General features: G+C 42.4%; 1 protein-coding gene across 1 annotated transcript in view; it reads right to left on the bottom strand.

Moving 5' to 3' along the window:
- The window catches only part of tmem39a (transmembrane protein 39A), a 51,117-nt gene extending 27,692 nt beyond the window's left edge, over positions 1 to 23,425 (bottom strand). The window contains exons 1-5 of the mRNA XM_034194467.1: positions 23,147 to 23,425; positions 7,467 to 7,680; positions 3,419 to 3,641; positions 1,836 to 1,919; positions 1,548 to 1,702 (exon numbers count right to left, since the gene is read on the bottom strand). Coding sequence (XP_034050358.1) covers positions 1,548 to 1,702; positions 1,836 to 1,919; positions 3,419 to 3,641; positions 7,467 to 7,579 — 575 coding nt within the window. The 5' untranslated portion in view covers positions 7,580 to 7,680; positions 23,147 to 23,425. The remainder of the gene's footprint in view (positions 1 to 1,547; positions 1,703 to 1,835; positions 1,920 to 3,418; positions 3,642 to 7,466; positions 7,681 to 23,146) is intronic.
- Positions 23,426 to 23,785: the final 360 nt, after the last annotated feature.

A 23,785-nucleotide genomic window follows, 5' to 3' on the forward strand; every position in this document is an offset into this window, starting at 1 on the left:
AAGACCAAGCATTCATGATATGCGCACTCTTAAGGCTATGAAATTGGGCTATTAGTAAAAAAAAAAAAAAAAAGTAGAAAAGGGGGTGTTCACAATAATTGTAGCATCTGCTGTTGATGCTACAAACTCAAAACTATTATGTTCAAACTTTTTTTTTAGCAATCATGAATCACTAAACCAGTATTTAGTTGTATAACCACAGTTTTTCATGATTTCTTCACATCTGCGAGGCATGGAGTCAACCAACTAGTGGCACCTTTCAGCTGTTATTCCACTACAAGATTTTTTAACAATGTTCCACAATTCATTTACATGTCTTGGTTTGGCTACAGAAACAGCTTTTTTGATGTCACCCCACAAGTTCTCAATTGGATTTAGGTCCGGGGATTAGGCAGGCCACTCCAAAACATTAATTTTGTTGGTTTGGAACCAAGATTTTGCTCGTTTACTAGTGTGCTTGGGGTTATTGTCTTGTTGAAACACCCATTTCAAGGGCATGACCTCTTCAAGTATTTTGACATATCCAAACTGATCCATGATACCTGGTATGCGATATATAGGCCTAACACCATAGTAGGAGAAACATGCCCATATCATGATGCTTGTGCCACCATGCTTCACTGTGAACTGTGGCTTGAATTCAGAGTTTGGGGGTCGTCTCACAAACTGTCTGCGGCCCTTGGACCCAAAAAGAACAATTTTACTCTCATCAGTCCACAAAATATTCCTCCATTTCTCTTTAGGCCAGTTGATGTGTTCTTTGGCAAATTGTAACCTCTTTTGCATGTCTTATTTAACAGAGGGACTTTGCAGGGGATTCCTGCAAATAAATTAGCTTCACACAGGTGTCTTCTAACTGTCACAGCAATTACAGATAACTGCAGACTGTCTTTGATCATCCTGGAGCTGATCAATGGATGAGCCTTTGCCATTCTGGTTATTCTTCTATCCATTTTGATGGGGTTTTTTTTTCAATTTTCTTCCATGCGTCTGTTTTTTTGTCCATTTTAAAGCATTGGAGATCATTGTAGATGAACAGCCTATAATGTTTTGCACCTGCGTATAAGTTTTCCCCTCTCCAATCAACTTTTTAATCAAACTACGCTGTTCTTCTGAACAATGTCTTGAACGTCCCATTTTCCTCAGGCTTTCAAAGAGAAAAGCATGTTCAACAGGTGCTGGCTTCATCCTTAAATAGGGGACACCTGATTCACACCTGTTTGTTCCACAAAATTGACAAACTCACTGACTGAATGCCACACTACTATTATTGTGAACACCCCCACCTAATAGCCCAATTTCATAGCCTTAAGAGTGTGCATATCATGAATGCTTGGTCTTGTTGGATTTATGAGAATCGACTGAATCTACTGGTACCTTGTTTCCCATGTAACAATAAAATATACTCAAAACCTGGATTAATCTTTTTAGTCACATATCACTACTATTATTCTGAGCACTACTGTAAATGCAGTCCATTTACCATTTCAACATGTGAAGGTGTGTGTGACAGAAAGTAGCAAGGTGCAGAGATTTCAAACACTTACGGATAACCCAGGAAAAGCAGGTTGAGTACAGAATGGTTTCTGCACAGGTTGACAAGTGTCCAGCACAACACCCAACCACACATAGCCAGCAAGCTGAGTCGGGCTGCAATCAAAACCACATAGCCGACCAGTGATCCTCCGCTGCTCTGAGACACCTGGATGTGAAATAAGAATAAGTAAGACTTATCATGTACTGAGTTATACATACTATTAGGGATGGACATCCAATTCCATATTTATACAAACTGTTCAATTAAGGGAAAAAAGTTCACTTAAATCTTTATTTACCTCTGAAACTATAGTCCAGACAAGTCTCCTGGCCAACATGACTGTAATAAAAATAGCCAGGTGGTAGTCCATGAGATGGAAGTTCTGGATGAAAGCAACATGAGGAAACACATTGTTAGTTTTCCATCACATTGTACAATTGCATCATTTCATCACCATAAGAGCCTATGTTCATATAGGGTCTCCCCCCTCCCCCTCAACAGGGCCAGCATCTTTATTTTTTTAAATGTGTAAAAGAGAACAGTGTATGGAGCCACCAAGAGAAAAAGTGCCACACCAAGCCCAGCTTTTGTGTGCAGCCACTATGTGGGTTTTAAGTTGAACATCTCAAAACTTTTTAGAAAGGCACCATGTCACCAGCAGCTAATTCGATTGAATCAGACTGTTTAGAATCAATTGATTTGAAACACACAATATCAACAACAGATGCAGTGTTCCTGCTGAGGGTGAGTGCTTTCATCACCATGTGCATAATAAGATAGTTGTACTCATCAAAACAAATCCCATAAGGAGAGCTTTTTATGTTTAAGAAAGTGCTGTGATGAGGTGCTGTGTTGAAGCACTTCTCTGCATCCTCTTGGCACTTTTCTGCCAGGGTAGGCGAGAGGCAGACTATGTGGACATGGACCTTTAGGAGTTAACATGTCAGAGGGAAAAAATAAAAGGTGTAATTATAACAATTTTTCAGTCATAGAGCTAGCTTTCCCCACGCCCTGATCATGGATAAGCGGTTGAAGGTAGGTGTATGTGTGCGAGAGAGAGAGAGCTAGCTTTAAAGGTACTTTGCATTTACAGCCAGGACATTTCTTCAAGTTTTTGATTAATATATGTAACTGAAAAATATGATTTATTAAAACAGATAAGTTTCCATTTGCCTCCCCTTGAAGACAATGGGCCTCAATTACATTATTCACAAACAATTTTGTATGACATGCTACCACTGTGTGTACTTTCACTGAAATCTATAAACCAGTTTAGGAGGAACTGTGCTAATGAATTTAATATCTTCTGATGCATCAAACAAAAATATCCAGTCATCTTTCCTCAAATGCATCAGACAAATAATTTGTCTTTGTGCACATCTTATTGAAATCCACCAGTTTACAAGGAGTTACATTTGACTCATGGACATAAGGACAGGGTGATTTCTATATAAGCCACAAATTTTCACTTGCAAGGGATAACAATGAATAAATAAATAAGTAAATGAATAAATGGCTGCAAGTCAGTTGGAGTGTTTCTCAGAAAGGTGGTACTTTTCTATACATCTACAATTTCTTTTTCCTAGTAGTTTTGCTACACCTGTCAACACTAGTAACCAAGAACCACTGTATCCACAATGTTAAATTATTCAAACAGTACAAATTTTGGTTGCTAACTTTTGCCAGCACCAAAATTGTTGAACCACATCACACTAAAGACTGTTGGTCTTTAGTGTGATGTGGTTCAACAATTTTTACAATATTGTAGAAATTCAATGATATCAAGTTTTGGTGTAGGGTTGAACTCAACTTACAAGTATTTACTTTTTGGGAAATAGCTACTGGAAAAAGGGGGGAAGCGTCAAAAAAGTGTGTTCTCACAAGTGAGGTGGAGGCAGCAGGGTGGCTATATGGGTACCACCAAACCGTTCTGTAGATGTTTATGTACTGGACAAACAAGGCCACCAGCAGATAAAGAAAGAGCAGGAACTCAAACAGCAGGCTGCTATCCAAAGGCAGCTCGGGGATTCTTGAGTGACGGACAGGCTCTGGCGTAATGAGAGCTGACAGAGGTGGTGCAGACAGACCAACAGAGTTACTGCTCCTGGAAGAAAAAAAAAAAAGTACAGCCACACAAATAATAAACATGTTTGAGGAAGAACACATCAGACTGATCTGAAGCCAGTATTGTTTATGTCCTGAATAATGTGGAAACTGTTCTGTGACAAGTGTGTCATTGGCACACACATAAGTCTGCTGTCAGCAAACAGGTTAACAGAGCGTTTGCATTAGCATTAAAAGCAACAGCACTAAAGGACTGTGTTATGATGCACCATTAAACAAAATATCACTGGCCCCAAGAAAAAGTTTTTAGCTACAGATAATTTTCAGGATGGTTTTATTCTACAGTGCAACCCAAACTTTCCGTCTATCACAGCAGGCAAAAATCAGCGTCCAAAGGACACTTCATTGGCCGTTTCACTCATGAGGTGACTGAGCGCAAGACTGGCCAGAGAATTGGCGCAGCAGAGACGGCACTGCATTTGCTCTACCATACTGTTGTGACGAAAAAGGAGCTGAGCCAAAAGGTGAAGCTCTCGATCTACTGGTCAGTCTTCGCTCCTACTCACCTATGGTCATTAGGGTTGGGTCATGACCGAAAGAACTAGATCACGGGAACAAACGGCCGAAATGGGCTTCCTCAGGAGGGTGGCTGGTGTCTCCCTTAGAGATAATGTGAAAACCTTGGCCATCTGTGGGGATCTCCGAGTAGAGCTGCTGCTACTTCACGTTGAAAGGAGCCAGCTGAGGTGGTTCAGGCATCTGGTAAGGATGCCTTCCGGGTGCCTCCCGAGGGAGGTGTTCCAGGTACGTCCACCTGGGAGGAGACCCCGGGGAAGACCCAGGACTAAGTGGAGAGATTATATCTCCACACTGGCCTGGGAACACCTCGGGATCCCCCAGTCAGAGGTGGTCAATGTGGCAGGGAAAAGGAAAGTTTGGGGTCCCCTGCTGGAGCTGTTGCCCCTAGGGATGCACCGATCCACAATTTTTCACTTCCGATTTGATCCGAACCCAATAACTGAATTTGGATATCTGCCAATATCAATACTTTTCCGATCTAATACCAGAGCTCTGTTTGCTTTAATATTATTACCATTATTGTTGATTTTATGAGGATTTTCTTAAAAGGAGACCTGAAAGTTGAGCTACAATTTGCCAGAAGGTGTATCTAAAAATGAAAGCCTAAATTTGATGTTTTGGTGTGCACCCGGCAGCATACGGTGCTGTTCACATTCACTGTACAAGTATTTTTGGAAGAGGGTGAATGCTTTAGTTTAGCCTCTAAACGATTACAAAGGGAGAAATACTGGTACAAAGAACTAGCCACAATTTATCCGTATGGGCTTAATGACAATGTAAAAAAAACTAGGTAATGTTTCTAAAAAAGATATGTAAAATATTGTCATATGGACATTTTTTTTTTACAAAAAACAATGTAAGTTCAAAAAAACGATCAGGTAAGCGCAATAGACAACATGCAACTATAAAGAGATTTAGAACTTAGATTAAATCAAATCAATTTCATTTATATAGCACCAAATCACAACAAACAGTTGCTCCAAGGCGCTTCATATTGCAAGGCAAAGCCATACAATAATTACAGAAAAACCCCAACTGTCAAAACGACCCCCTGTGAGCAAGCACTTGGCGACAGTGGGAAGGAAAAACTCCCTTTTAACAAGAAGAAACCTCCAGCAGAACCAGGCTCAGGGAGGGGCAGTCTTTTGCTGGGACTGGTTGGGGCTGAGGGAGAGAACCAGGAAAAAGACATGCTGTGGAGGGGAGCAGAGATCAATCACTAATGATTAAATGCAGAGTGGTGCATACAGAGCAAAAAGAGAAAGAAACACTCAGTGCATCATGGGAACTCCCCAGCAGTCTAAGTCTAGAGCAGCATAACTAAGGGATGGTTCAGGGTCACCTGATCCAGCCCTAACTATAAGCTTTAGCAAAAAGGAAAGTTTTAAGCCTAATCTTAAAAGTAGAGAGGGTGTCTGTTTCCCTGATCCGAATTGGGAGCTGGTTCCAGAGGAGAGGAGCCTGAAAGCTGAAGGCTCTGCCTCCCATTCTACTCTTACAAACCCTAGGAACTACAAGTAAGCCTGCAGTCTGAGAGCGAAGCGCTCTATTGGGGTGATATGGTACTATGAGGTCCCAAAGATAAGATGGGACCTGATTATTCAAAACCTTATAAGTAAGAAGAAGAATTTTAAATTCTATTCTAGAATTAACAGGAAGCCAATGAAGAGAGGCCAATATGGGTGAGATATGCTCTCTCCTTCTAGTCCCTGTCAGTACTCTAGCTGCAGCATTTTGAATTAACTGAAGGCTTTTCAGGGAACTTTTAGGACAACCTGATAATAATGAATTACAATAGTCCAGCCTAGAGGAAATAAATGCATGAATTAGTTTTTCAGCATCACTCTAAGACAAGACCTTTCTAATTTTGATAGTTTTGATTTTTTGATTTTTCCACTTTGTATACCAACATCCAACATGACCAACTAATATATAGTATCAGTGAACTAGTCAGGGAAGCTTTTAGAATTAGAGGTTCTAAATATATCGTTATTAGAAATGATAGCACAACATATTGGTCTAAGACTACATCAACACGACTGAAAAGCCACCGAAAGCCGTCTGAATCTTCCGAATGGTTTCCAACACGGAGGAAGTTTGTTGTGCACCATGAGCGGCTCCGTCCCGAAGCGCGAATTCCTCCGCACGTCTTTCATTACAAAATCTCCTTAACAGTGGAATGTGCCGCAAAAGTGCTGATGTCCAACTCTTCAGCAATTTCTCTGGTAGTCACAGGACGGGCCGGATCAACACAGCCTTCACTTTGGAAATGATCTGGTCGTTTCAGCCTGTCGATGGCCGCTCGGAGTGCGGCGCGCCCTCCGCCGGTGTGGGCCGTCTTTAATCCGGTTGTAATGGTCCTTAATCTGTGTGACGCCGATAGAATCTTCACCGAAAGCCATCTGAATTTTCCGAATGGTTTCCACCTGGCTGTCTGTCACAGTTTCTGAAAAATTTTCATGGAGCAAAGTGGCAGTCGCTCAGCCATTTCCCTGACAATGAAAATCCGACGAGGGGGCTGGACCAGTGCTCACTCAAAGCCTGCCCACAGGCAAATGACGCAACCGACAGGCTTGAAAAAACTCACGCATGTGCACAAAGGTTCAAGCTTGACTGATGCAAGCTCACATGATTCAAATCCATAGTTTTTGAAAAAAATAAAAAGGTCCGTTACTTTTCGGACAGACCTCGTAATTCTCATGATGAAGCGTGCTATATACATTTCAACAGTCCCTTTACGCTGCGGGAGTGGCATTATTATACGTGGCACATGCAGGTCATACCGGCAGACTTTGCCGTACCAGATCTATAAGGTTCCCTCATATGCATTCAAATCATTTCAGATCCTATTTCGCTGCCATCAGAATATGTAAATTGCAGTCAGATAGCGCTCAGATTGCACATGGACCGCCGTCGGATAGATGGCCCATCTCAATGGTGCCCAGAGGGTTTTGAACATGTGCATCACACTCAGGGCCGCAAGCTGATTTTGACCAACTGTGTGGACTCTCACAGATGGTTGTCAAAAATTTTTCAAACTGAAACCAGACACTTTTCAGATGTGCGCCAATTTGTCATTCTGCAGGGATGAAAGTGGTAAAAACAAATAAAGCTGAAACCCAAAATTACTGCACTGTTATACTGCACTACGGCGCTTTCATTTATTTATTTTTTAGCTTTCCATAACTCTACCCATGATTGTTCCATTTTCACTGAGGTTAAAGACTTTCAGCACCTGGGAGTAAGAGTTTTCCGACCCTCAGGTAATTCAACTGCATGTGCTTACCTGTTTCTGAGACCTGTACCATTAATGAGGTTGCTGCCAACCAGTGTCTGCAGGGATGGCAGAGCAGAGCGACTTAGCTGCTGTCTGCTGGGACCCCTGCGACCTCCTGGCATGGTCGCCAGTTACCGTGGCAACCACAGACTCCTCCAACCAACAAACAGCCGCTGAGACTCCTCTCCTTCTCAATAAACCACCATATACACAGACTGGGCCTCTGCGGGGAAAAAAAAACAAAACAAAACAGCAAAATAAACAGAAAAGTAAAACACAAAGTACACAGACTGAGAACATTCAGAACAGTGAAGACAAAGGACATGACACTAGATATAGCCACATAGTTATTCACATCGGCGCCAATGATGTCAGGATGAAGCACTCTGAGGTCACAAAATGGACACAGAGAGGACTTGTAACCTTGCCAGAAAGATGTGTCGGCATCAGTTAATAGTCTCTGGCCCCTCCCCTACTGGAGTAAAGAATATAGCATTAAGGATTCAATGCACATTAGTGGAAATACCCTGGCTTTGGTTCTCGCACATGGTATTGCTGTCACAAATATTGATATCATGCCTCTTGCATCAGTGGTCTCTGATCACTCACTTATTAGGTTTACAGTTCACTGCCGTGTTTAGTGGAACAACCACCTTATTTATCACTGCAACGACACATCAACTCAACTAGAACTGAGCTTAAAGCGGACACCATTCGATAAATTCAGCTGGTTTTCGGTAAAAATTTTAATGGCTGATGAGAGATTTTGGTCTGGTAGTGTCGCTTTAAGGACGGCCCACGGCGCCTGACGGCGATCTGCGCTTCGAGGCGGCGGCGTCTCGCCGTTTCAAGTTGAAAACTTCCAGATTTCAGGCTCTGTTGACCCAGGAAGTCGTCAGAGAACAAAGAACTTTCAGAAGAAGTTGGCATGAGGAGTTTATTCGGACATTCCATTGTTAACGGACATTTTGTAATGAAAGAACGTGCGGGCAGAGTCGCATGTCGGGCCGGACCCGACTGCGGGGGATCGCGACAGGAAAAACACCTCCGTTGGAAACCTTAACGGGCAAGTTGGAACATGCCCAAGCTGTTAAACAATTTCAGTTACTCACTTGTTGAAAGCCATCAAAAGCCGCCTGAATTTTACAAATGGTTTTCAAGACGGAGGTGTTTTTCCTGTAGCGGCGCACACAAATTCGCCAAGTCATTTCCGTGATGACTCGGCGAATTTGCGCGCACGTCTTTCATTACAAAATGTCCTTAAACAGTGGAATGTCCGCATAAAGTCCTCATGCCAGCCTCTTCTGAATCTTCTCTGTTCTCTCACGATGTCCTGGGTGAATTAAGCCTTAAATTAGGATGTTTTCAGGTCGATACAGGCCGACGGCGCCTGGAAGCGCTGCAGGACGTCCCGCTCCGTGCGTGGTAAGTCCTTACACCGACAGAAACACCCCATAATCTCTCATCAGCCGTTAAACTTTTCACCGAAAACCAGCTAAATTTCTCGAATAGTGTTCACTCGGATATTCCTCATAGATCCAGAAAAAATTTTGATAAAGCAACGCGCGCCGTCTCGAGCAGCGTGTGAAACAAAGGAATTCAGCCGAGAGGGCGGGACCACATCTCACTCAAGGCCTGCCCATAGGGAAATGACGTCACAGATGCATGAAAAAACTCACGCATGCGCACAAGGGTTCAAGCATGATTGGTGTAATTGCACGTCATTCAAATCCATATAGTTAAAAAAAATAAATAAAAGTGTCAGTTTCTTATCTAATAGACCATATATATATATATATATATATATATATATATATATATGAATGTGTGTGTGTGCATGTTTTTTATATGTACTTTTATTGCCAAAACAAATCAAAATCAAACCACACACACTTGTAAAGACATTTACCTACTCAGAAATAGCAAGAAGCTGCTTACTGAGTTTTTAGTTTGCCCCATAAATTATGCTGTGGAGCTGTTTAGTCCATGACTGTTATCAATTTAAATTAGTATGGGATTGAATCAAATTATTGTGGTCTTTTGGTACTTTGTCTCTTTCTGAGGAACCTTAGGTACCACTTCTCTATGCATGAGCCAGCACGCAGGTGCCCGATTGTTGATGATACCAGAGGGTGGAGAAGGACAAGGGGATACCCACATTTCACCTGGCTGCACCAGATGGATGGTTACTTTTGAGATGTTTGGATGGACCGGTTTTCTGCCTGGGTGGTTGTCAGAGGACCCAAGGCAGTTCCCTGGTGTCGTGGTTGCGGCAAATTGCAGCACTAGCACGCGCACCCAGACTTGACTTGTTGAGAAATTCCAGAATTCTCCTTTAATATCAGTCAATGATTGACTGGGAGCTCCTATGTCATCACTGTGATGGAGCTGTCACACAACCTGAGCAACATTAAACATGATTTTGCTCATTGATAAAGCAAGAGTTCATCACAGAGTATCACATAATTTGAGACAACTCAAATGCTTATACCCCTTTTCCACAGGGCAGTATTCTTCTACAATAGCCCACAATTCAAAAATGTGCAAAAACATGATGAAATGGCTTAATCTGACTTCCCTCCTGACAGGCTGGTTTATGAAGTGCAGGCCTGGGAACCGGTCTGAAAACAAAAGGAAAGGAGGTTCATACGAGGTCTGTCCAAAAAGTATCGGACCTTTTTATTTTTTGCAAAACCATATGGATTTGAATCACATGTGATTGCATCAGCCAAGCTTGAACCTTCGTGCGCATGCGTGAGTTTTTTCACGCCTGTCGGTTGCGTCATTCGCCTGTGAGCAGGCTTTGTGTGAGCAGTGGTCCACCCCTCTCGTCGGATTTTTATTGCGAATAAATGAACGATTTGGAGCTTTGCTGCATCAAATTTTTCCAGAGACAGTGAGAGACCTCCAGCTGGACACCATTTGGAACATTTAGATGGCTTTCAGTGACAATTTTATGGGGATTACACAGATTAAGGAGTGCTCCAGCCGGTTTAAAGACCACCCACAGCGTCAGAGCGCGGCACGCTCCGAGCCCAGATCAACAAGCTCAAACCCCGCTCAAACAACCAGATCATTTCCAACGTGAATGCTTTGTTGATCCGGGACGTCGTCTAACTTTCACAAAAAAGGCAGAAGGCGTGGACATCAGCACTTTTTGGGCACATTCAACTGTTACAGGAGGTTTTTTTTCATGGAAAGATTTCCTGCTTTTAAACTCATCATAGTACAGAAACAGCATTAGTGAAGGTTACAAATGATCTTATGGCCTCAAACAGTGGACTCATCTCTGTTCTGTTAGACCTCAGTGCTGCTTTTGATACTGTTGACCATAAAATTTTATTACAGAGATTACAGCATGCCATAGGTATTAAAGGCACTGCGCTGCAGTGGTTTGAATCATATTTATCTAATAGATTACAATTTGTTCATGTAAATGGGGAATCTTCTTCACAGACTAAGGTTAATTATGGAGTTCCACAAGGTTCTGTGCTAGGACCAATTTTATTCACTTTATACATGCTTCCCTTAGGCAGTATTATTAGACAGCATTGCTTAAATTTTCATTGTTACGCAGATGATACCCAGCTTTATCTATCCATGAAGCCAGAGGACACACACCAATTAGCTAAACTGCAGGATTGTCTTACAGACATAAAGACATGGATGACCTCTAATTTCCTGCTTTTAAACTCAGATAAAACTGAAGTTATTGTACTTGGCCCCACAAATCTTAGAAACATGGTGTCTAACCAGATCCTTACTCTGGATGGCATTACCCTGACCTCTAGTAATACTGTGAGAAATCTTGGAGTCATTTTTGATCAGGATATGTCCTTCAATGTGCATATTAAACAAATATGTAGGACTGCTTTTTTGCATTTGCGCAATATCTCTAAAATTAGAAAGGTCCTGTCTTGCCTTACAATATAAAGCACCTTGGGGCAACTGTTTGTTGTGATTTGGCGCTATATAAATAAAATTGATTTGATTTGAAAGAGAAGTGGAGGATTGCGCCACCATGCCGCTCATGGCACGGGACAAAACCACCTCCGTGTTGGTCTCACAGGATGACTTTCAGGTGGCTTTCAGACGGCTTCCGGTTGCTTTTCAGTCGTGTGAGTATCCGAGAAATTGTGCATGAGCTGAACATGCCCCAACATGTCCTGTGAGGCTTCATCATCGCGGTGCTTTGCGCCATGCGGCTCCGCCACTGCACGCGGAGTTCCTCTGCACGTCTGTCTCAATGTGCCGAAAAAGTGCTGATGTCCATGTCTTCCGCAATTCCTGTGCTAGTCAGACGACATACCGGATCAAGACAGCGTCCAGTTTAGAAATGGACGGCACATTCCACTGTTACAGGAGTTATTGTCATGGAAAGAGGAGCGGAGGAACTCCACGCATAGCGGCGGAGCCGCATGGCGCAAAGCAACGCCATGATGAAGCCTCACAGGACATGTTGGGGCATGTCCAGCTCATGCACAATTTCTCGGATACTCACATGACTGAAAAGCAACCGGAAGCCGTCTGAGCCATCTGAAAGCCGTCCTGTGAGACCAACACGGAGGTGGTTTTGTCCCGTGCCATGAGCGGCATGGTGGCGCAATCCTCTGCTTCTCTTTCCATGAAAAAACCTCCTGTAATAGTAGAATGTGCCGAAAAAGTGCTGATGTCCACGACTTCTGACTTTTTTGTGAAAGTTAGACAATGTCCCGGATCAACAAAGCCTTCATGTTAGAAATGATCTGGTTGTTTGAGTGGGGTTTGAGCTTGTCGATCAGCACTCAGAGCGCGCCGCGCTCTCAGACGCTGTGGGCGGTCTTTAAACTGGCTGGAGCACTCCTTAATCTGTGTAATCCCCATAAAATCGTCGCTGAAAGCCATCTAAAATTTTCCGAATGGTGTCCACATGGAGGTCTCTCAGTTTCTGGAAAATTTTGATGCAGCAAAGCTCCAAATTGTTCAGTCATTTATTCGTAATAAAAATCCGATGAGAGGGGTGGACCAGTGCTCACAGGCGAATGACGCAACCGACAGGCGTGAAAAAAAAAAATCACGCATGCGCACGAAGGTTCAAGCTTGGCTGATGCAATCACACGTGATTCAAATCCACATGGTTTTTGCAAAAAATAAAAAAGTACGATACTTTTTGGACAGACCTCGTACTCAGCCAGAACTGCAACAAATGCTGCTTCGGCTTCCAACGTTTACCCCGATGGAGCATGATCAAACAGGTTTCAAGCCATACTCACAAGGAATATCCAGTTTAATGACATTCAAACATGACTGAAGCAGTTAAGACTATGAATGCCTGGAAGTTAACACGCACGAGCAACGATTTTGGGAATTGGGATGAAATTTTTTAACAGTTCAAAAATTTGACTTCCGTTTCAAAACAAGTGCCGACGATGACCATAATTACGGTACTATGGATCCCAAGTTTGTTCAAGATTGACAAAGATGGATCAGGAAGTTACTATGATGCTTAAAATAAAAAAAATGTTGACTTGCTATTCGGGATTAAACAGGGAAAAAACACCACTCCCCCACTGAAGCCTTTGTAGCTCAACAACTGTGTCCAAGTTTCCGCAGCACCCTCTGATGTTCACCGGCCAAAGGCATGCATCTCACCAGCCTGTTGTGTCCAACATCTGTTGGAGGAGGTCTCACAGACTGGGGTGAGTCTAGTGTAGCACCTCACCCAATAAGTGAAGTGCACATCTCGGGCCGCGCGGTGCATTATGGGTACACTAAATTTTTCGGCTACCAATCCACATGCTATGACGGCGGAAAGCAGTGAGAAGTGCTATGATTTGGATCATTTCAACCGCTGGAAGGTTGACAATTTAAAGCATTTTTGTAAGCTCCGCGGATTGCCTGTTACAACCAGGACTACATACGGCAGTGGACAGAAACAGAAAGAAGAGCTGGCTGCGGCTGCGTATGCTGCATCGTTACAGAAACTACCGTTGGTGCCGATGAAGGAGGAAGAGAGCTGCTGTCGAAAATGACCAGTCCTTGTTGATAGTTGGAGACAAACAAATTTCTGACCCCTTGAAGGCAACTGACGGGTGGTTAGACGAAGTCCAGGGTCTGAAACTGTGGATAATGCAGAACATTTGCTAAGCAGGGATGAGAAATCGCTACTCCGCCGGCTTCGTAATGACTACATGGAAGGTGGGTCTCACATATAACCTCTTTGGTGTCACGTTTGTTTTGATAAGTTGACAGACATACGATATGTGCATGCACGCAGTTCGTTTATACATTAACGTCAATATTACAATATTACGCACCACGTCATTCATGGCGCAACATTACAGCCATAAGCCGATGCACGAAAACGCCGCCATCAGCCACATTATAATTCAGCACAGTTTCAGGATATTGACAAAATAAATGTGTGCAAAAAACTTACAATTTTAGTCCGTCTTTTACGTCCGTCTGGATCTTTCTTTTCTGTGGGGAAATTGTGTAGAATGAACGGAGGTTTACAACCACATTTCTTCTTCTTTCCATCTTTGGGTGGCCTTGGAGGAGCTTTGCAATCGTGTGTTTTCAGCCAACTTTCAAGCCTATAAATTCCATTCAAGCATTTGAAAACAGCACAGTGCGCACCTGACATTACTGTATGCGTCGCTTAAGGCTTACAGCCTTTGAAACAATCCCTGTAAGCCTTAAGCCCCTTTCACACCGGGGCTGCTCCCGGTTGCTCCCAGTTGCGCCGTGCGTCATTATGACGACGTCGCGTGGAAGCAACTCAGCGCCGAAACGATGCAGCTCGGTGCCACAACAGCGCGAGGGCGCAAAGGAGGAAGCAAGTCGGGCGCTGAAAAATTAAACCCGTTTAATTTTTTTGGAGTCCTGTACTCGATGCAGAAAGAAAGTGGTTCCAGCGCAAGTTGGGGCAAAGAGGCGTTACCCGGCGTGACTCGAAGCCAATTTATGATTCCTGCTGTTCCACTGTTCCCGCAGTATAAATCACGCAGGACTGTTTTTATACCGTGTACTTAATGCAGTACTAAAAACTACATGCTGAAGAAAAAAAATGCAGACTGATTGCCAGAAACATCCAGTAAAAAGTGCGGACATCTCTAGTCCACTCATGGACGTTCGTTCACGCGCGCACATGTGAACAATTAAAAGGGAAAAAAAAGTCTGGCTGCAGGCATTAGTTCCTTGTTCTCTGCTCAAACTCTCAAATCACAGTTAAAAAAAGGACAAAAAAGGACATAAGTCCTGAGACAGGACATGTCAACATCAAGTAGAACTCCAGACATCTCCACATTTGCTTGACGGTCCGTTCGCGCGCGTGCATCTAACGGTCAAAGGAGGAAAGAAAAGAAAAAAACTGTCTTGAATATTGAATCGGTGTGTAACTTTGCAAAAACAATGTAGGACTCTGTAGTTTTCTCTGGGCCCCTCCCCAATCAGACTGGGAGTGACATGTTTAGCCGCATGTTCTCCTTGAATTGCTGGCTGTCTGAGTGGTGTCCAAAAAATGAGGTGGGCTTCATTGATAATTGGCAAAGCTTCTGGGGAAAACCTGGTCTTGTTAGGAGAGACGGCATCCATCCCACTTTGGATGGAGCAGCTCTCATTTCTAGAAATCTGGCCAATTTTCTTAAATCCTCCAAACCGTGACTATCCAGGGTTGGGACCAGGAAGCAGAGTTGTAGTCTTACACACCTCTCTGCAGCTTCTCTCCCCCTGCCATCCCCTCATTACCCCATCCCCGTAGAGACGGTGCCTGCTCCCAGACTACCAATAACCAACAAAAATCTATTTAAGCATAAAAATTCAAAAAGAAAAAATAATATAGCACCTTCAACTGCACCACAGACTAAAACAGTTAAATGTGGTCTATTAAACATTAGGTCTCTCTCTTCTAAGTCCCTGTTAGTAAATGATATAATAATTGATCAACATATTGATTTATTCTGCCTTACAGAAACCTGGTTACAGCAGGATGAATATGTTAGTTTAAATGAGTCAACACCCCCGAGTCACACTAACTGCCAGAACGCTCGTAGCACGGGCCGAGGCAGAGGATTAGCAGCAATCTTCCACTCCAGCTTATTAATTAATCCAAAACCCAGACAGAGCTTTAATTCATTTGAAAGCTTGACTCTTAGTCTTGTCCATCCAAATTGGAAGTCCCAAAAACCAGTTTTATTTGTTGTTATCTATCGTCCTCCTGGTCGTTACTGTGAGTTTCTCTGTGAATTTTCGGACCTTTTGTCTGACTTAGTGCTTAGCTCAGAGAATTATAGTGGGCGATTTTAACATCCACACAGATGCTGAGAATGACAGCCTCAACACTGCATTTAATCTATTATTAGACTCAATTGGCTTTGCTCAAAATGTAAATGAGTCCACCCACCACTTTAATCATACCTTAGATCTTGTTCTGACTTATGGTATGGAAATTGAAGACTTAACAGTATTCCCTGAAAACCCCCTTCTCTCTGATCATTTCTTAATAACATTTACATTTGCTCTGATGGACTACCCAGTAGTGGGGAATAAGTTTCATTACACTAGAAGTCTTTCAGAAAGTGCTGTAACTAGGTTTAAGGATATGATTCCTTCTTTATGTTCTCCAATGCCATATACCAACACAGTGCAGAGTAGCTACCTAAACTCTGAGTGAGATAAATTATCTCGTCAATAGTTTTACATCCTCATTGAGGACAACTTTGGATGCTGTAGCTCCTCTGAAAAAGAGAGCCTTAAATCAGAAGTGCCTGACTCCGTGGTATAACTCACAAACTTGCAGCTTAAAGCAGATAACCTGTAAGTTGGAGAGGAAATGGCGTCTCATTAATTTAGAAGATCTTCACTTAGCCTGGAAAAAGAGTCTGTTGCTCTATAAAAAAGCCCTCCGTAAAGCTAGGACATCTTACTACTCATCACTAATTGAAGAAAATAAGAACCACCCCAGGTTTCTTTTCAGCACTGTAGCCAGGCTGACAAAGAGTCAGAGCTCTATTGAGCCGAGTATTCCTTTAACTTTAACTAGTAATGACTTCTTGACTTTCTTTGCTAATAAAATTTTAACTATTAGAGAAAAAATTACTCATAACCATCCCAAAGACATATCGTTCTCTTTGGCTGCTTTCAGTGATGCCGGTATTTGGTTAGACTCTTTCTCTCCGATTGTTCTGTCTGAGTTATTTTCATTAATTACTTCCTCCAAACCATCAACATGTCTATTAGACCCCATTCCTACCAGGCTGCTCAAGGAAGCCCTACCATTAATTAATGCTTCGATCTTAAATATGATCAATCTATCTTTATTAGTTGGCTATGTACCACAGGCTTTTAAGGTGGCAGTAATTAAACCATTACTTAAAAAGCCATCACTTGACCCAGCTATCTTAGCTAATTATAGGCCAATCTCCAACCTTCCTTTTTCTCTCAAAAATTCTTGAAAGGGTAGTTGTAAAACAGCTAACTGATCATCTGCAGAGGAATGGTCTACTTGAAGAGTTTCAGTCAGGTTTTAGAATTCATCATAGTACAGAAACAGCATTAGTGAAGGTTACAAATGATCTTCTTATGGCCTCAAACAGTGGACTCATCTCTGTTTGTTCTGTTAGACCTCAGTGCTGCTTTTGATACTGTTGACCATAAAATTTTATTACAGAGATTACAGCATGCCATAGGTATTAAAGGCACTGTGCTGCGGTGGTTTGAATCATATTTATCATATTAAGGATTTTTCATAGCCTGACATAGCCACTCTAGAACAGTTTATTTTCCATTTCCAAAGAGCTCAACCAATGGATAGACCAAAATGCCTCTGGAAGCAATTGGATAGACCTGCAAACAAACGCATCAACAAAATATGTGATACACTCTGAGTGATGCAAAATATAACTATAACTTTAATGACCAAAGGCGAGCCACCAAAATGGTACTAACACTGGTAACCCAGAACAGCCGAAGAAGGTGTGTGCAAACCTTCTGCTATAGAGGCCTCAGAGGTGAAATCATACATGATTATAAGATGGTTGCACACATATACAACAGCACTGATGGGCCTAAATGCATCTGGATGTTACCAGAAAAACCAGAGGGCACAAGCTCCTGATGGGGAAGCAAGTGTCCTCTTGAATAGCTTCCTTCACCGTGTCATCAACATATAGAACAGTTTGCCTGCATGGATTTTTGAAGCTCCCAGTATTCCAGAGAATTCAGGAATAATTGAAAAAGATTGATTTGTTTTTCTCATATGTAATGTATGCATCATTGAAAATATGCAAAAGGGGGTTTAAATAAACTCAACTGTGGTTTGTTCAAATGGCAGTGAATAACAGCAGATTGTTTAAATTGATATGTTAGATTTTCATATTTCATTCAAATATTTAGAACACATTCTAACACATTTCTTTAGGCTGTTCTTGGAAACACAATGTAACTTTTTATACCAAATCTGTATACTGTACTGGAGTCACTCAAATTAAAAAGTAGAATTTTAGTACATATGACAATATAATTTTTTATACTTTTATTTTTTATGGGGGGGGGGCTCATGTTTAACATGCGCTGTATTGGACTGTCTTGGTGAAGAAAAAGCTGAGCCAGAAGGCGAAAGTCTTCAGTCGATTTACACTCCTATCCTTTTGGGTAACGACTAAAAGAACAAGGTAGCAGATATACAAGTGGTGGAAATGACATTCCTCTGTCGGGTATCTGGGTGCACACTTGTTTTTTTGCGTCCAAAGGAGCCAGTTGAGGTGGTTGCGGCATTTATAGCGATGATGCCCCCAGTCGTCTCCCTAGGGAGGTCTTCCAGGTGTGTCAAACTGGGATAAGGCTTTGGGGAAGACCCAGGACATACTGGAGGGATTATATCTCCCAGCTGGCTTGGGAACACCTCGGGAACCCCCAGGAACAGTTAGAGGACTTGTCCGAGGATAGGGAAGTGGGGGTTGAGCTACTTCCACTTCTGCTACTGCGACCTGAACCAGGATAAATGGCCAAAAAAAAAAAAAAAAGAAGAAGAAGAATGAAAAGAGTCTTTCTGACCTTTTTTGTAAGTTAACACTTTTAATAATTTTTTTAAAATCACAACAGGAATAAATAAATTAAAATAAAAACTTTCTGTTGGGATTCAACTGTCAGAACAGTGAAAATACAGATATATGTTAAAGATTACGTCTGACCACAAAGTGCTTCTTTGCGAACGGTTGTGTTTTAGGAGACTTGCTGAAGAGCGCCTCAGTGGCTGGATTTGTTGCAGTATGCAGCTGACAACAGAATTTAATGAGTTGGGATGAGGCCGAGCAGCGGCATCTTCAATGGGTCACTGATTGTTTCACAAATATGATTCAAAAAAAAAAAAAAAAAAAAAAAGACAATGAAATAATAACAATAATAATACATTTTATTTGAAAGTGCCTTTCTTGACACTCAAAGGACACCGTACAGTAAAACTCAAAGTCTATTAAAAGAAACAAGAAAATCACTAAAGCAGACAGAGCAAGAGGCATCAGGTGGAATAAGTAGTCATAAACAGATATGTTTTGAATTGTGATTTGAAATGGGGAAGTGAATCAATGTTTCTGAGTTGAGATGGTAATGAATTCCAGAGACGCGGAGTGGAGCGTCTGAATGCTCCACATGGTAGACGGGCGGAGGGGATATACAGGTGGATGGAGGAATAGGATCTGAGGGAGCAGAATGGAGTAGAAACATGGATGAGGTGGGGAGCAAGGTTGTGTATGGCCTTGAATGTTAAGAGGAGGATTTTGAATTGAATACGAAACTGAACCTGAACCCAGAGGAGCTGTAGGAGGACAGCAGCGATATGGTGGATCAAGAGGGTTTGAGTTAAGATGCAGGCAGCTGAATTCTGGACCAGTTGAGGTTTATCGAGGAATTTATGAGCGAGACCAAAAAGGAGAGAATTACAATAACCCAGATGGGAAGTGACGAGACCGTGGGCAGGATGGTAGCAGTGTGGTGGGTAAGGGAGGGGCGGAGGTGATTGACATTACGTAGGTGGAAGTAGGCAGCCCTGGTGATGTTTTTAATATGGGATTAAAAGGACCTGGGGTGAAGGTGAGATGGTGGAACTATCAATAATGAGAGAAAATTGTCAGTTTTGGATAGGGTAGATTTTGTACCAATGAGGAGAACCTCAGATTTGCTGCTGTTTAATTTAAGAAAGCTTAGGGTGAACCAGGATTTGATTTCATAGATGCAGTCAGTGAGGGAGGTGGGCAGAAGAGTAGATGAGGGTTTAATGGTAAGACAGAGCTAACAGCATAACAGTGGAAATGAATGTTAAATGTGTGGAAAATATGGCCAAGGGGAAGAAGGTCGATGGTGAAGAGGAGGGGCCCCAGGACAGAGCCCTGGGGCACACCTGAAGTGACAGGGGAGGGGGTGGATTTAAAGGACTTCAGTTGGGTGAATGGAGTGCAGCCAGAGAGATGAGATGTAAGCCAGTCTAATGGAGTATGAATTATTTTCAATTTTTTTTCAATTTATTTTCATTTATGTCGCACCAAATCACAACAAAGTTGCCTCAAGGTGCTTCACACAAGTAAGGTCTAACCTTACCAACCCCTAGAGCAAGCACACAGGTGACAGTGGTAACAAAAAACTCCCTCTGATGATTTTAGGAAGAAACCTCAAGCAGACCAGACTCAAAAGGTGACCCTCTGCTTGGACCATAGACAGGATGGGATGAATCGTCGCTATATTCCACAAGTGGAAGAAAGCAATCCTCGTAATATCTCTATTATGGAGGTCAAAGAACAATGTAGGAACAAAAAATTACTCCAAGGTTCCTCACTTTGTCAGTGTGATGCCATAGGTATTAAAGGCACTGCGCTGCAGTGGTTTGAATCATATTTATCTAATAGATTACAATTTGTTCATGTAAATGGGGAATCTTCTTCACAGACTAAGGTTAATTATGGAGTTCCACAAGGTTCTGTGCTAGGACCAATTTTATTCACTTTATACATGTTTCCCTTAGGCAGTATTATTAGACGGCAATTGCTTAAATTTTCATTGTTACGCAGATGATACCCAGCTTTATCTATCCATGAAGCCAGAGGACACACACCAATTAGTTAAATTGCAGAATTGTCTTACAGACATAAAGACATGGATGACCTCTAATTTCCTGCTTTTAAACTCAGATAAAACTGAAGTTATTGTACTTGGCCACACAAATCTTAGAAACATGGTGTCTAACCAGATCCTTACTCTGGATGGCATTACCCTGACCTCTAGTAATACTGTGAGAAATCTTGGAGTCATTTTTGATCAGGATATGTCATTCAATGCGCATATTAAACAAATATGTAGGACTGCTTTTTTGCATTTGCGCCATATCTCTAAAATTATCAATCAATCAATCAATTTTTTTATATAGCGCCAAATCACAACAAACAGTTGCCCCAAGGCGCTTTATATTGTAAGGCAAGGCCATACAATAATTATGTAAAACCCCAACGGTCAAAACGACCCCCTGTGAGCAAGCACTTGGCTACAGTGGGAAGGAAAAACTCCCTTTTAACAGGAAGAAACCTCCAGCAGAACCAGGCTCAGGCAGGGGCAGTCTTCTGCTGGGACTGGTTGGGGCTGAGGGAGAAATTAGAAAGGTCTTGTCTCAGAGTGATGCTGAAAAACTAATTCATGCATTTATTTCCTGCTGCAGCTAGAGTACTGACAGGGACTAGAAGGAGAGAGCATATCTCACCCATATTGGCCTCTCTTCATTGGCTTCCTGTTAATTCTAGAATAGAATTTAAAATTCTTCTTCTTACTTATAAGGTTTTGAATAATCAGGTCCCATCTTATCTTAGGGACCTCATAGTACCATATCACCCCAATAGAGCACTTCGCTCTCAGACTGCAGGCTTACTTGTAGTTCCTAGGGTTTGTAAGAGTAGAATGGGAGGCAGAGCCTTCAGCTTTCAGGCTCCTCTCCTGTGGAACCAGCTCCCAATTCGGATCAGGGAGACAGACACCCTCTCTACTTTTAGATTAGGCTTAAAACTTTCCTTTTTGCTAAAGCTTATAGTTAGGGCTGGATCAGGTGACCCTGAACCATCCCTTAGTTATGCTGCTATAGACTTAGACTGCTGGGGGGTTCCCATGATGCACTGAGTGTTTCTTTCTCTTTTTGCTCTGTATGCACCACTCTGCATTTAATCATTAGTGATTGATCTCTGCTCCCCTCCACAGCATATCTTTTTCCTGGTTCTCTCCCTCAGCCCCAACCAGTCCCAGCAGAAGACTGCTCCTCCCTGAGCCTGGTTCTGCTGGAGATTTCTTCCTGTTAAAAGGGAGTTTTTCCTTCCCACTGTTGCCAAGTGCTTGCTCACATGGGGTCGTTTTGACCGTTGGGGTTTTTCCGTAATTACTGTATGGCTTTGCCTTACAATATAAAGCGCCTTGGGGCAACTGTTTGTTGTGATTTGGCGCTATATAAATAAAATTGATTTGATTTGATTTACAGGCAGTTAGTTCCTTTCTCTGCTCAGACTCTCTCATCACAGTTAAAAAAGGACATAAATCCAGGACATGTCAACATCAAGTACTCCAGACATCTCCACATTTGCTTGGGATGGTCCGTGCGCGCGCATCTCACGGTCAAAGGAGGAAAGATAAACTAAAACAGAACTTAGAGCGCAGCCCTGCAGCTCAGCACAAGTAGAAGAGAAGTCAGAGTGCAGTCTGTCTGCAGCCAAACTGTGCACTCTGACTTCTCTGTGTAGAGAACCTGCAGACTGTGTTCTCACCTCCTCTCTGCTCCCTGCTGCGCGCACCTGACGCAGAAATTCCTGCGTCGTCATGACGCCACAGGGAGCAACTGGGAGCAGCCCCGGTGTGAAAGGGGCTTTAACTTTTACAGTATGCTAATGCTACTGTATACGAAATTCAATGGGAGCGGTGTGAGTTTTGTAGTTGGAATTTTTGCCCCCGTTTGACCCACGCATGCGCAGATGCGTTGCGCACGTCACTTATTACCTAGAGGCATTTCTGTTTTCTTTCTGACTCAGCTGCCTTGTTCGGGATCAACAAATATGAACGATCTTCATTTTCAGCACCATTATTGGTCACGCAACAGGTTTTTGGTATGATTAAGAGACACACTGAATAATGCTTGGTTTTGAGGTGGCTGCTCTGGTGTGCAGTGCATCCTTGTAGTTAAGTGACTTCTTACATGCGCTCCTTTTCCCCCTTCACCTCCACAGAAATTAAAAGCAAATTTTTTATATTCTGGGGAATGAAAATAAAAACAACAAAAACACCTAAGACTGCGTTAGTTTAGTTCGATTCCAGTTATACCTTGAGGGGGGGAAAAAAAAAAAACTTAGCAAACGTTGCTGTAGCGAAACCTCCTGGCAGGTCACAAAATGTGACGGGTCACAGAATGTGGCACAACACAGGCTTCACCTCAACTCCATTTTAAAGAGTTACTGTATAAAAGCCTCGACAAGAACATCTGAAAATCACATGTTGATTTGTTTGTCGGACTTCGGTGTTTCTTTTAGAAAGCACTTTTTAACGAGGTGTTTTGCAGAGGTTTGCAATGACACGTTAATTAAATGTGCAAACCGCCACGCGAGACGGCACACCGCCCCAACTTAACCAGCACACTTTTACTACACAAAAAAAACCCCACAGGTGTTAAGCTTGATAAAGACTGCGTTACTCACACAGCGTAGACAGGAGCACACAGAACTAAATCAGGATGCATCAGTCAGTCAGAGCGGCTTCCAGGCTGACGAGTCCACACAGCAGCCAACATTTCTCTGCTTTCCAGCTTCGCTACCCTCAGCTACAACTACGTTACAGTGAGCTACGACGCCAACGAAGATGAAGAGAAGCGGCTTTAACTGCGAATAACAACATAAAACAGCTTTTAAAGTTGGCCCTGTTAGGGAAGCAACAGTGTCGTGCACTGCACACAAACCGACGTGGCAAACTCACACCGCCTCTCCCCTTGACGTCATCAAAATGCGACCTGGATTAAAAAAAAAACCCACACTGCACTGTTCAGGAACAAAATAATTTCCAAATTTACTGACAAAAATAGGAATTATGCACATTTTGTAACACTAAACCACAAACTGTTCTTCGTTTATTTTGTTATCACTCCTCTTTGTCTGTTTGTTTAGGCCAAGACAGGAAATTGTTTGTCAATTCAGTTCTCTTAATTAGAATTGATAAATTCAAGATATTTATAGCAACGTTCTCTGTCAACCGAACTAAACTGTTGGATGTAGAATTTGTAGCCCCTGATTAGAATATTGTTAGAATTAGAATATGAGAGCAGCTATCGATACAGTATCGTG

This window comes from Thalassophryne amazonica, chromosome 2, assembly GCF_902500255.1.
Source record: "Thalassophryne amazonica chromosome 2, fThaAma1.1, whole genome shotgun sequence".
Classification (NCBI taxonomy): Eukaryota; Metazoa; Chordata; class Actinopteri; order Batrachoidiformes; family Batrachoididae; genus Thalassophryne; species Thalassophryne amazonica.